The following is a 14,765-nucleotide window of genomic DNA, read 5'->3' on the forward strand; positions in this document are numbered from 1 at the left end:
AACTCACCCCCATGAAGCACAGCAGCATGGCTTTCTTGAGGTGAGGTGAGGGCAAGCTTCAGGATGCGCCCGGGGGACAGTGGTCAGAGCATGTGCGGGTCACATGCCAGCCCCTCCCTCTAGCACCAGCCGGCCTCCTGACTGTGAGTCTGGGGTGGGCCGACCCTCTCGGCATGTCTAGGGGGGTTCCTGGGGGGCATGTGACAGATCTTGGTCCCCAGAGACTCTGAATGACCCTCTTGTTCCATGGGTAGAGGGAGAGTCAGCTCTGGAAGATGCGGGGGAGAGGTCTGCAGTGTGGCTAAGTATCGGCTCAGAGAAACTGCATGCGGAGGTGATCAATCCTCCAACGATGACCACCATTCGTGGAGGTGGGGGAAGAAATCCCTGTTGCAACAAAGTATCTGGGGCCCCTCCATTCCTCAGTTGCCTACAAGCCTGACATCTTCATGGATTAGTGAATCAGGCACTGAAAGGCACTTTTCCGCTGTGGTGGAGGAATGATGCTTGATAAGCACCCACATGCAAATGGCAGACCAAAAAGTGAAAGTGTGCAGACAGCCCAGCCCTCTGCAGCTCAACATACAGACGAAGTAAAGCCATCACGGTAGGCGTCTGCCCATGAGAAGGGAGCACCTGCACCCCACCACCACCACCACTGCCACCACCACCACCACCACCGCCACCGAGACTGTGAGCAGCAAAGCTGTGGGCAGCATGGGCGGGACAGGTGGGGCGAGCAAGCAGCCCTCGCCTTCGCCCACTGAGGGGGGAAGCATCCAATCGAGAGTGTCAGAAAGAAGGGGCGAAGCACTGACACTCGCCACTGTGGGGTATGGGCCTTCTCCCACTTCACACTGTGCGAGGTGTGAGAAGCCTGTTACAAGGGCCACGGGTGTTGAGTCAGCAAAGCCACAGACAGAACGTGGATTAGTGGTTTCAGGATATGCAGGTGGCGGGGAGGATGGAGAGCTGCCAGCTGGAGATGTTTCCTCTGGGGTGACAACAATGTTCTAAATTAGATTATAGCAGGCACGGTGCAACTCTACAAATATACTAAAACCATTAATTGGTCCAATTAAAACAGGTGAGCTTCATGGCATAGAAATGGTATCTCAATAAATCTCTTAAAAATGGAAACAATGAAGGGTGTCTCCATTTTACTGTTGTGTTGCTTCAATATAACTTTTTAAGAAAACTGAAAAGAAACCAGAAGATGAAAGGGGACACGCTCAGGGTTTTAGGGCAAGAAGCCGAAACATGTTGAGTACTTAATTCCGAATGCCAGCGAATTAATTGGTGCTTATGTATTATCAGAATACCTCTGTGTCACACAATGAAATAATTACTCGTCAGAAAATTCTAAGCAAAAATTATAATCACAAAACTACTAAAAACAACTCAAAGTCTAGAAATCTAATTAATTTTCTAAAATGTGACCACATGGTGCTGGTAAGAAGGATGCTGTCAGTTTGAGAATTAAAGATCCAAGTAACCCCCATCTATCCTGGCTTCTCTCCTTTGAACTCCTTCGTCTCCACTTGGGAGCACATTCCTTCCACCCAAAGTCGCCATGCAGGGATGCACGTGCTCAGCAAGGAGCAGGTGAGAGGTGGCCCTGGGCGCTCAACCGTTAGGTGGTGTCCTCCACCTGGGAGTGTTTTGTGACCCTGCCTCCGGAGCCTTCCGGAGATTACAGGGTAGTGGAGAAAAGGCAGGAGCATATCACAGCAAACTTGCTGTGACCTGCACCTAAGGATGTGGGGAGGGAACAAATGGGTGCCCTGATGCCGGGAACACGAGACAGCAGGAAAAGCCAATGCTACCATACCGAGACCACTGTGTCGTTCCCCCCAAATCGCTGCCCTTGTGGGTATGACAGTCCTCATCGTATAGATGTCAACAGCAAGGCCCGAACAGGTCAAAACAGAAAACATGCATTTATTAAGAGAGAGTCAGGATTCGAGGCCCGTTGTCCTCAGGAGGGCAGGGTGTCAGTGGTTTGGCTCACAGGTGGACCCCCGCACTCACATGAGATGCAGAAGGAAGATGCCGTCGTCTATGGGGTGAGCATCCTTGTCTGGTCCCCGTGCAAACCCTGACCAAGAAAACACTGGTCTGTTCCTTATCTTCCAAGATCCTGGGAGGGTAGGATCTGAGCTGCAGGGGGAAGTTCCTGTGGAGCAATGGTTCCAAAGGGGCATCTCGCTCATCTGAGGACGTCGGAGCTCGGGTTTGGTCACTGCTGCTGTCCATGCCTGCCTCTGCGGGCCATTATTTCTGGTCGCAGGCAGGTGTGCTTACATACTTGCCACCAGATACCCAATGACCACCTCCGGCTGCCCAGAGGACGCCCCCTCCCATAGCCATGGAAACGAGTGCTGTTTGGGGTTTTGCTGAGTGTGGATACTGTCGCTGCCGATATCCTTGACAGGGTGACAGCAGCAACGACACAATGGACACGTTTGCAAGGAGCAGTTCTGCTCCCATGTTCCTGTCCTCTTGTGACCTGGAGAAGCTAATTGCCCCCAGAGCACTACCGCTCCACGGAAGCAGCTCCAGACTTGCGAACTGCTGACTCATCAGGACATAGCTGGCAAAGAACACTTCCCTCCTGGCTCAAGTGTCTGGCTGGAGAGAGAAGCAGTTGCAAAAATAAAGACGTGAAAACTCACATAACTTTTGAAAATAGGGTTCTGAAACACAAAAATAGCATTCTACTTATATTTTAAATGTCAAATGACATCCTTTCCCTGCTCTATAAGCTTTGCTGGAGCCGACAGCTTGCGACCAGGTTGTCCTCTGCACCCTCAGTGATGGGAGCCCAGCTTCACACTGCTCAGCTGAAGGTTCTGTGTCAGCAGGTTAGGAACCCCCATCTCTGAAGACTTTATGTGGGGTGGAATAACTCTGTTTGAGTCAGTCAAAGTCCTGCTGATTGTCTCAGGCCTCTAAACCTTGAAGGATCGTTTACTGGAACCCAAGGAGCCTATGTATAAGTCATGACTGTGTTCCTCTTGGGCTCCCGCCCTCCCGACCTGCAGGAAGGCCTAGAGTTCCCCAACTTTCCCTTTGTTCTCCTGGGTTGCTCCCCCGACAGGTGGCTCTCCACCCCTACATCACTCTGGTATTTCTTTCTCTAATTCAATTTTAATGAACGTGAGTAAGCATGACTTGGGGACCGCGCAGCACCCCTGACACAATGAGGAGGATTCCTGTGAACGGGAAAAGCCAGAACCAGAACCTGCCATGTAAGAGGGAAACGCCCAAGGGAACTCCCAAGTCCTGCAGGGGAAGCGTCCTGCCCATCACTTCCCAGCAACAGCAGCTGCGACAGTGTGCGGCAGCTTAGCAGACCCTCAGATCCAGACCCCTCAGATCCGGACCTGCCATCCTGATCTCACTGAAGTACCAAAGCCCTTGAGTGTTCCATCTGGGCCAGCAACCCCCTACAGGAAAGCCGCCAGGAGACCTCTACCTCCAGCAGCACACACCTCTGGCATAGTGTAGTGGAGCTTGCTCTTCACACATGGAGTCACAAGGATAGACAGAAAGACAGACCTTCCCAACAGGAAACCAGCTCGAGGGGACGACAGCCTCCACCCTCCCTCCCTCTCTCTGTGCGTGAGCCTGAGCACCTGTGCATATATGAATGAGGGTGTGCATCAAACTCCATGCCACTATGGTTGGGGCTGCATCTGTCTTCCCCAAAGATGGACAAATCTTATCCCATGATCTCCCCCTGACCCCTGGGATCACACAGCATTCTAGGAGTCTCTGTTGTGTTCACATCACAACGTTACCACCTCGAGGCAGGTGTCCCACTGCCCTCACTCCTCCGCCTGTGGCATGCTGAATTTTGATACAGTGTCATGTTCCAGTTGTGGGACCACTGGTTGTAACACTTGCTCATGTCTTTGCCTCTTAAAAAGTTTCTGGGGAAAAAGATATTGAGCCTTTAGACATCATGTTTTGAAGTAATTTAAATTTTAAAAGTTTCAGCTAGAGGCAGGAAGGTAAGACCCCCTTGGTGTTAGAGAGAAGGGAGAAAAAGGTAGGAGTGCCTTCCTGTGTACACTTCACAGAATTTGGAAAGTCCTGAAATAAGAATGGCCTGAATGCACCATGTCCACCTAACAAAACATTCCAATTAGGATGTGCCTAAATTACATCAGTTTACCTGGACTTTACTTGCTGGCGAAGGACGTGAGCATGTGTGCCCCCGACCTCCCGAACACGAGCATCTCTAACTGCCTCTGACCACCTAAACATGATCATCACTACTGCCCTCGACCTCCTGAGCATGAGCATCTCTAACTGCCCCTGACCTCCTGAACACGAGCATCTCTAACAGCCTGTGACCACCTGTACACAGCATCTCTACTGCCCCGACCTCCTGTACAGGAGCATCTCTATTGCCCCTGACCTCCCGAACACAAACATCTCTAACTGCCCCTGACCTCCTGAACACGAGCATCTCTAACTGTCCATGACCACCTGAACATGAGCATCTCTACTGCCCCTGACCACCTACCTGTACACGAGCATCTCTAACTGCTCCTGACCTCCCAAACATGAGTATCTTTAACTGCCTCTGACCTTCCAAACAAAAACCTCAAATCAGCTGGCACCATGCCACATTTATCACATCGATTAGAAGCCCACCTGCCACCACCATCACAGGTACAAGAGGTCACCTGCCAGACAGATGTGGGGCTGCTTCTCCGGATTCAGATGTGCAGGGGGAGGTTGGGAGCCCAGCAGCACTGCTGATGGAAGGTGGTGATGTTCCACTCAGAGGAGGAAGCCTGGGCTGAAGCAAGGACCTGCCTTTCACTTGACCCTTTAGTGGCTGCAAGCCAGGGAGCCCCAGGAGGGACAGCGAGGAGTCAGGACCACTAACAACTTTCCTGGCACATCATGCACCACAGCTCAAGGGAAAACTGGTCAGAATGCAATTGCATTCTGTAGGTGGAACTCTGCAGGGCCGTGGTGTGGCCAGGAGCAGGGTTAGTCGGCATGATGGGTAAGGACAGCGTGAGTCTGGCTGTATTTGGCCTACAGTGCTGCTAAATCCAGAGCTGTTTTATTTTCCTTTCTAAACACTTCATTTCTTCAATTAAAAAAATACTGACAGTAACGCTCCTGGTAGAGGTGAGCAAGTGGGGAGGCTCACCCCATAGAGGTTCACGGAGGGGACACCCGATGCCCCTTGCCTTAGCGGGAGAGAAGGATGAGAGGTTTGCGGCACCTCCTGAGGCATGGCAGCTGGGAGGGGTGTGTGTGAGTGCCGTTTGGCCTGCCAGCAGGTCCTGTCTGCTGGCCCCAGGCTCCTGGATGTGCTCTCGGTGGCTGAGGCTTTGGGAGCACAGTCTACTCTGCACGCTCAGGTATGAGGTGGGAATGGGACACAGTAACCCTTACTGATAGGAGCCACCATGGGCACTTTCAGATTGGAAGCCCGAGACCTGGCAGGCTTGTGCATCAGGCGCACAGTAGCAGGTGAGATGTGGGGTTCCACAGAGAGGGGCCAGGAGGGCCACGCGTCCCTGGGCCTCTAGCGGGACCTGCCGCTGGCCTCTGGCTGCAGCCCATTGCAGCTGCTATTTGTGCATTTGTGAAGTCTGTGTCCCCTCTTTGTTCTGGAAGGCATTCAGGCATCCTATTGTGGCTCTGATGGCCTCAAGTGACTCCCAGCCGCCCCTTCTACAGTGAAGGCCAGGACCAGTGGGGCTGAGTGCTTAGGGCAGCCACTGTCAGGCCGTCCAGGAACAGGAGCGGCCTTCCCTCTTGAAGCGAGCCTCCTCTGGACCTGCTCTGCTGACTCAGGTGCAGCGGGCCGCCTCCTAGCCTCCTTCCCTCCTCACCTGACCTCACCTACAGATGGTGCGAGGAGGTGTTGAGAACCTGTTCGAGCCCATGCCCACCCTGGAGGAGCCTCCCTTGACCCTCCTTAGAATGTGATGGGAGTGAGGGGGTACTCTGTATTTCCTAAATTTAGACAAGGTAAGGAAGCCACCCACACTAGTCTCTGCTGTGACGGGTCGGTGTGGCCTCGGAGTGGACAAGCCCTGATGGCCAGGAGATGCCCAGCCCCACACACCTGTGTCTGCAGGGGCTCTTAGCCTCTGTGCAGTCAGGGGTGTCCTGCAGGGGGTGATATCTGCAGGGTGCCTCAGACGGTGGGGGCAGCCACTCTCCCACAGGGGCTTCACCGTTATGGGGAATTTCCATGGAACACGTTAGATCAACTAGAACCAAAACCATAAACCATATCTATGGACAGCCGTTTTTATGAAAATACTGGAATGAAGATAGTTGTAGCATTTATAATTTCAAAGAACAAAAGCAGCTCTCAGAGTTTCAGGCATATTTTTTCAGTGGGAAGAACGTGTACCTGCACGGGCATGTGTCCATGCACCCACGTGCACACGGGAGCAGGTGCATGCACCTGTTCTAGGCACATCATTCGCTCAGCAGCAGCCAGAGGCAGAGATTCTCAAGAGCAAAAAGCTCAAGCGTAGGTCGAGTTGTCTGAATGGCAGTGTCTTCAGAACACAGCAATTTGTAAGTCTGTCTCAGGGAGAGGAGAGGACAGTGCAGGGGGTGGGGCGGGGTCCTGCAGATCCCTGCGTTATCACCAAACCCTAAGCTACCTGGGCCAGGCCCTCGGCAGGGAGACGGACCGCCCTGTGTCTGCCATGGGGAGCCCACCTCCCAGGGGCACTGGGGGGCAGACGACGACACAGGCCCCAGCAGGAGGCAGTGTCACTTGATCCTGGCTCCCATCCTCTTGGCCAGACAGGGCCCTGAGATGGGCTTGTGTGCTGGTGCTGGGGCCATGGGACTACTTGTGACCCACAGAGCCTCAGTGGACATGATGGACGCTGTCTCCCTGCAGATGTGCCCTCCTCTGGCTCCCCACGTCGCCCGTGGAAGCAGCTTGGGTATCTGAGTCACTGCTGGCCTCGCTGGGCTCTGACTCAGGGAAGATGACGTGGAGCTCTGAGATTCTAGTGTTCGGTAGGCTGGCGCGGCTCCCCGCTCCCCCCATCCTAATGCAGCTTGGGACCCCCTGGTCCCAGCGTGGCTCACCGCAACCCCCTGCCATCCCAGTGTGGCTCGCCCCCCCCCCCCCGGTCCCAGCACAGCTCGGCACCCCCTGTCCCCCCTGTCCTAATTCAGTTTGGCACCCCCACCCCCGACCCAGCACGGCTTAGGCCCTCCCACCCCCGCCCTAACGCGGCTGGGCCCTCCCTCTCTGTCCCAGGGCAGCTCGGCCCCCTGTCCTAATGCAGCTCTCTTCTACGGAGGCTAGTCAGAGGAGGCCTCACTAAGGAGATGTCTGGGGACAGACCGGAAGGGGTGGGGAGCTCATCACTCAGATGTTGGGGAAGAGTGTTCCAGAGGGAGGGCACAGCTGTGCAAAGGCCTTGTGCTCCAGAACAGAGATAAGGTGGGTGAGGGAGGCAGGGGAGTGTAGGGGGAACTGTAGAGGCTCCTGGCACCCACGGGGGCCACAGACTGTGGTAAGGGCGCTGGGGCTCTGGGCAGGGAGTGCATGCCCTGGGCCATGCGCTCCATGAAGGTCTTGAGAAGAGGCTGGCTGGGAGCGAGGGTGGGGGTCCAGATGGAAGCGGCAGCCAGGTGGGCTCCTGGAATCTTCCAGGGGAGTGCTGACGGTGGGCCGGACACTGCGGTGCAGGGGTCAGTGGTGACTGCCTAGTCCATGAGCCAGACAAGCCTGGAGGTCCCGGGAGCGTTAGAGACCAGTGCTGCCAGCCGAGGAGCGCCAGCAACACATCCCCCTGCTGCCACGTGGCTGAGGGGAGACGCTCCGGGTCCTGAGCATGGGTCAGTCTCCTCCGGGCACCGGCCTTTACTGTCCCCCACCCCCCACAGCCTTCCTTAGATGGCCTGTCTGCAAAACGAGCCTCAGGGTAGAAGATTCAGGGAAGGGGGCACACGCGCATCCACACTTCTACATTCAAATACCACACGTACAATCAAGTGGGCAGACTACTGGAAGTGCAGGGGGTTTCATCTGGAGGCCAGGCTTCCGGGGAAAGTGTGCCCTGGGTGGAGACAGTGGGTGGCAGTGCCACCTACCGCTGGTCAGTGGCAGCCCTGCACATGGCCCCTGACTCCTCCCTCATATGCTCCCCTGGGGCTACTTTTCTTGATGCCATTTGTCCCTCACAACAACCTAGAGGTCAGCTTTAGGGGCACCCGGGGCTGTGTGTCCTGCCAGAGGCCTGGTCCCAAACTCCGAGTCAGTTGGTGATGCTGTTTGTCCAACAGACTGTGGCAGGGCTGCCAAGTAGAGGCTTCCCCAGGTCTGAGCCCCACGCTGACCGCAGGGGTCCTGGGGCATCCCCTGCTCCAGAGCTACCCAGGAGCAGGTGTTGGCTGGAAATACATAAGCCCCAGTATACAAACAGGGTGGACCCCCAGGGCTGCCTGGGAACTGGGAGGCAGGTGCACGTGGGTCCCAAGCTACAAAGCACCACTCACAGGCAGGCAAATGCATGGAATAATACGTCTCCTGTTGTTTTGCTGCTTTAACACACCCACCAAATGCAGAGTGAAAGCGGCCTCTGTTCCCCTCGGGTGCCCCGGGATCAGCCTTTGTGCCCTGGTGGGGCTCAGGGCAGGGCCGGAGCAGGAACTGTGGCCTTGTCTCTGTGGCCTCTGGGGCTCTGTCCTGGCCAGCACATGCTCACCTCTATGACTGGGGGGTCAAAAGTTCCTTTTCCATCTGTGGCTCTGACTCTAAGATTTATATTTGCCCCAACGACACGCTCAATATTGATTGCGTTGCTGGCCCAGGGATGAATAACAGGCTCAGGCAGCAATCAAACCATGATTAGCAATAAAGGAAAGTCAGCGTCCACGATTCTCAGGAGCAGGCTGCCCACTAGCCACTCTTGGAGGGCACTGATGACCATGCAGAGGGTCTGTGAACCAAGGGCCCATAGGAGCCACGGAGCATGTCCCTGGCCTTTGGTCATTACCACCTTGAGATAGAACTTTGCATCAGTCATGACTGCTTCTTCTAGTTTGGTGGCTTCGTCTAGTAATCAGAACTGATCAAATATAAATATTTCTTGAAATAGTATCTCAACAAGATTTCCTCATGGAAGCGTCTTGGAAACAAACAAACAAAAATGACTTTTTAAACTTCTCACAGAACATATGTCTGTGGCAGAGAGTATTTTCTAGCCCATGCCCTGGAGGTCCTGGTAAGGTGTGCACAAGCCACACATGACACCGACGAGGCCAGGTCACAAGCGGGACATGTGCCTTAAACTATGCGCCCAGGTTGGAGGAAGCTCATTAACCAGTAGGTTATAATGATAACCCACCTATGAAACTAATCACTACGCTTGCTGTGAAACTACCCTGTGGTGGTCCATGGCCACGTGATTATTGGTGATAAAAATTTAAGTAGGAGAAAAGCTCTTACAACGGGCTAAACACAGCTGCATCCTTTGAGGGATGCACGCAGACTTCCCGCTGATGGTCACCGTGGGGGGACAGGGTGCCCTCCAGGTGGACGTAGGTCAGCTTGCTCGTGAGCCGTGGGTGGATTCTCTCATCTCCCCTGCTGACCTGGGAGGAAACCAAGGCCCATGAAGATGAACACATGGGCAAGAAATGGCACAGCTAACAGGTGGTGCAGTGGCATCACCTCTTACATAAAATGAGAAATTTAAAAAAAAAGGACAGGGTCTCATTTTCCATTTGGGCAGCTGGGATCCAGGTTCAACATATTCACAACCGCCATTCAGTTGACCTGCATGGTCTTACTTGACTTGACCTCGACTTCACGCTCTTTCTATTTTGTTCCCCTGTGTATTTTCTTATTGTGAGCTAACTCAAGCATTGTGAAACACACACCTGCACACACACATATGTACTTAACATGTCGTACTCGTATAAACTGAAATGTTCCCAGGGTGAATACTTTCTTGCTGAACAGTATACATCAATAATTCTCCCTGCAGTGTTTGAGTGGTGAGGGACTCCCCCCATGGTTCTCCATAGGAGTCTGTCCCCATCTGCCGGGTGCACCACACTTAGCCATGCATGTGTCACACACCGAGGCAGGGTGCACCTCACTTAGCCACGTGCACCTCACCTTGCCATGCACGAGCCATGCACAAATCATGCACTGAGGCAAGGACGCTATGTTCTCGCGACCCTGCAATCCTGCAGAGCTGTGCTGGAGCTCACCTGATGTGCGGGGCACTCATCTCTTCTGCTCTGACTCTGGAGATGTGGGTCCCGTCTGGAAGGAACTACACTATTCTGGAAAGAGCAGGGCTGCCCTCTTTGGGGGATTTTGCTCCTTTGTCACTACAATTTAGGGAGACCCAAGGCTTCCGCTCACCTCAACCACCTGGTCTGCCCTTGTGTTAGCTCCGTTGCCAGTGAACTCTGGAGGGAGGGCATGGGGACGAATGAGCTGCCTTCCTTGCTGACTGCTTTTCAAATGATGAGGATCATGTATGACATATGTGTGGGTGCATGGCTCAAAAAAAGCTCGCTCACCGGCCTACCACAAAATAACCCGGTTCCCCAAAGCTCCGACGATATGTGGTTCCCTAGGCTACCGTGTTTTCTTCCTTTCTGGGTAACCAGGCAAACCGTCCTAAGCATAATTGCACACCGTCAGAAAAAACATTACACAAAGAGATTTGCGAGTGTGCTCTAACCAGTGATTTGCTTAGATTAAGGACAGTCCTTCCCTGGGATGTTCCCATGAAATGAAAAGGTAGGTCAAAGTCTCCCATGTGCTGCTGGGAAAGGACTGGCTCCAGCCCTCAGGGAGGAAGCTTGGCTGGGTTGGGCCGTGCACGCTGTCACTAGGGGCACCTCCCATAGTCTGTCCCCCACCACGCAGCCTTCCTGGCCCCTCCACTTCTGTCCCTAAGCCTGGACTCTGACCAGCTGAGGCACGACAGCTTTTCTCCTTTCATGGAAACCTTGCAGACTCATACATGTCAGATGAAGGAGACAGGGCCATGCTTCTGACCCAAGGGCAGCGTGATTGCTAGGAGCTGGGAGACGGTCGCTACACGGGTGTTCAGAGAATTGCGAAAGCATGGTGTTTTTCATCGCACTCGGGGAACTATTGTGTAGTCAGGAAAAGTGGGAGGCAGCTGCTGGCTCCATGTGGAGTGACATTTGTAGAACACTTCATAACTGAAAAGGAATGCTCAGATATATTTTCTGAGATTAGACTGTCAAGATCGACAGTCAAGATCCATGTAGCTGCTTCTCCCCTCATCACTCTGGGGTTTCTCTGGATTCCAAGAAGGAATTTTTTTTTTTAGCTAATTTTAAATACTAAATTTAAATAGTTTCACTTAAGACATTGCATTTTCCGGGAACCCTGGGTGGTGCAGCGGTTTAGCGCCTGCCTTTGGCCCAGGGCGCGATCCTGGAGACCCGGGATCGAATCCCACGTCGGGCTCCCGGTGCATGGGGCCTGCTTCTCCCTCTGCCTATGTCTCTGCCTCTCTCTCTCTCTCTGTGTGACTATCATAAATAAATAAAAAAAAAAATATTTAAAAAAAAAAAAAGACATTGCATTTTCCACTTAACAATACAGTGTTTATAAAGTGCAATGTTTATTTCCTTTCCCTGTGCACATATTCTGTATTCAAGTATCAAGAATGCCCAGGATATTTACTGTAGCACTTGACTTTAAAACTGCTGTGGAATTTGCTACAAATTTGGGTCCTTCAAATGTTGTGTGGAACAACTAGACCTAATTAATGTCAGGTTAGGCCCAGAGGAGGCACCACCAGAGGGAGGAGCTGCACCCCAGGGAAGCCTCCAGGCATTCCTCCTGGCATGCCTCCTGCATCCTGGTACAGCTTGGTAAGGATGGGGTTGCAGACTTTCCCCTGCTCTTTCTGCTGATGCAGGAGGGGGAGATGACCATAAGCTCAAAAAGCAGATGCCGGGCAGCTCAGCGGGGCCCTCTGGGTTTGTATTAGTCAGGCCTGCTGAGCACAGAACAGTGGGAGCCATGAGGCCCCCCCGGCCGGCCTCCCCATAGGTCGGATGCGGTCAGCTGGCACGGCTCCTCACACCCGCCCTCTGCTGTGACTCAGCCTGGGCTCAGTGTCTGTGGCACATGCTGTGAAGTGGATGACTAGGCGTTTCCTGACCCCATGCAGGCTGCACGCAAGGGCGCACGCGAGCATCTCCATCACAGTAGACACAACAGTCAGAGTCTGCTTGTGCCCCCCATTTCTTTCCATTAGAAGAACATGAGAGACTCCTAACTCTGGGAAATGAACTAGGGGTGGTGGAAGGGGAGGAGGGCGGGGGGTGGGGGTGACTAGGTGACGGGCACTGAGGTGGGCACTTGACAGGATGAGCACTGGGTGTTATTCTATATGTTGACAAATTGAACACCAATAAAAAATAAATTTATATATAAAAAAAAGAAGACAAACCTAAGTTTGTGACATAACGGAAATGGGCACCTGCCCCCTGGTTTTCACCAACTACAGAAATCCATCTGCAAACTGAGTATCTATTTGCACTGAAGCTGCCTTTGAACAAGCTTCAGAGATCACATGGTGCTCACGCCGATTGAAGGAAACGCTCATGATACAAGACCCTTCTCCCATTGCACACATGTGCAGTGTGTACATGTTTGTCTGATGAGGAGAATGACGGGCATTGTTATGAACTATCCTGACAGCATTTCACCTGGGGAATCGTGAGATGATGATGTTTGCTACAAAAATAAGTAAGCTTAGCCAAAAATATTCTAGAAGGTATTCTTGTCATATGGAAAACCTGAAACTGGACATTTTTATTCTGTCGTTCTTTGATGTGTTTATGTACATGATCTGGATTATGGGAGTAGAAAGCCGTCTAGAGGAGCCTTTATTTTACAGGCTCACAGGTGGATTGATTCTTGAAATCGACACTCAGATGCTCCATTCGGACCAGCAGACTGCCTTCCGTCTGCATTTGGGAGGCCTGCGTGGATGCCTGGCCTCATGTGCTGCCCCTGGTCCCTCCAGCACCTCTGCCGCCGAGGAATGCCCCCCCCGCCCCTATGGAAGGCAGTGACTATGCTCGGACAGCCCACCCCCCGCCCTATCCCAGCTCCCACAAGGACCAACATGCTGCAGTATGAGCGGGGCTGTGGATTCTTCTCACACTGACTGACCCCACTGGTTTCCATTAAACCCACCTGGTTGTTTCCAGTCTCGGGGCCCTTGAGTTACATTTCAGGACAGTTTAAGATACTGAGTGGGCAGTGGTACTTCTGGAATGACGGGTGTTTACCCAGGACAGAATCACAGAAACACAAGGGATTTTTGGTCTGGGCAGGTGCCCCGCTGCCCCCCTGTTCCTGCCTCCTTGGGAATTCTTGGAGAAGAGAACAGAGTGAGGCACAGGGACCCGTCTGCATGGGGTCTAGCCTCGCTGTGTGGTCGTGGGCAAGTCACTGAGCATCGTAGTCACATGCGAAAGGTGATTTTTTTTTTTTTAATGTTAAAACCAAATGAAAACGCATTCGTTCATTCTCCTCAGTGGGCACAGAAACGACTCTGAACCACGTACGTAAAAGCAATGACTGTCAGCAGGGCACCACAGAAAAGGAAACTTTTATAGAAAACAGTTATTTTCCAATACTCGCAGAGTCATTCTTTGTGGTTGAACTATCTGCGCTTTGGGACAGCTTCACTTCCCTGTCAGTTATGTCGTAGAGGCACCGTTAGGTTTTCCACCCATGAATGGCCACAGAGATAACTGGAGAAGTGTCGCACTGTAGGGACGCCTCTGGGGAGCGTCCAGTGACCGTGCAAGGCACGCGACAGCTCGGGACAGGCCTCACCGGGGAGAACCGCCAGCAGGAGGCCGACCAAGGACACCTACCCCACGTTTCTGCGGCGTCTGCGTTGTCGATGCTGGGAACAGACTGATAGACGAGTCGCGTAATTAAAAATTACAACCTTCCCCATGTGAGTGCAGCTGCACAGGGCTGTCGCCCGAAGCTACGCCCTCGCATTCCCCTGTCACGTACCGAACACCTCGTTGTCTTCCGAGGCCTCCCGGGCCAGCTGGTGGACGCTCCTCCGGTCGGGTCCTCCTGGGGGAGTCTCTCCAGCCTGGAAACAAAACAAAACAGGGCCCTGTCGTGAGAGGCGGTGCTTCATCAACAAGGTAGTCGCCAGACACTGTGTGTGCGTCTCAACGTTGCGACAGTCACATTCCCGTTCACCTCGTGTCTGGGCTCAGGGCGGTTTCTGCAGAGGAGTCTCAGTTCCGGCCTGTTTGCTCTGCCCGGGCCCACGAGCATCCTCTACTTCCAGGGGAGGCACCTGGGATAAAACGCCCCAGGTCGCACCCGTGCCTGTCCCGGGAGCCCCCCGCCCCCCGCCTGCCAGGCCCGTGGGCTGCAAGCCATGCGCAGGAGGAGCCAGCACCGAGCCTGACTCCCGGGCCTCCCTGGCTTCCCGCCCCGGCCGCCTGGGAGTGGGGCGCCCTGGGGGGCGGGCGCTTTGGCCTACGCCAGGTGGCGCCCCCAGGCAATCTGCTCTGTCCTGAGCCCCACCTGTGGCACCCAGCTGCCCGCCCTCCACCAGGGTGCCCGTTCTCTTTAAGTTTAAAATTTGAAGGGCATAAAGTATATATGGTTTAGTTTCTATTTGTTTAATCAACTGTGTTTCAGTAGTGTGACGGGGAGTGTGGCTGCCAGAGGCCCTGCCCCAAGCACTGTGGGAAGG

General features: G+C 53.6%; 1 protein-coding gene across 4 annotated transcripts in view; it reads right to left on the reverse strand.

Moving 5' to 3' along the window:
* The window catches only part of LOC121481839 (myelin basic protein), a 114,224-nt gene that overhangs the window by 54,251 nt on the left and 45,208 nt on the right, over nucleotides 1–14,765 (reverse strand). For all 4 annotated transcript variants that reach the window (XM_041739390.1, XM_041739391.1, XM_041739389.1 and 1 more), the window contains exon 3: nucleotides 14,063–14,147. In XM_041739390.1, the coding sequence (XP_041595324.1) occupies nucleotides 14,063–14,147 (85 nt within the window). The remainder of the gene's footprint in view (nucleotides 1–14,062; nucleotides 14,148–14,765) is intronic.

Source organism: Vulpes lagopus, chromosome 24 (assembly GCF_018345385.1).
Source record: "Vulpes lagopus strain Blue_001 chromosome 24, ASM1834538v1, whole genome shotgun sequence".
Lineage (NCBI taxonomy): Eukaryota > Metazoa > Chordata > Mammalia > Carnivora > Canidae > Vulpes > Vulpes lagopus.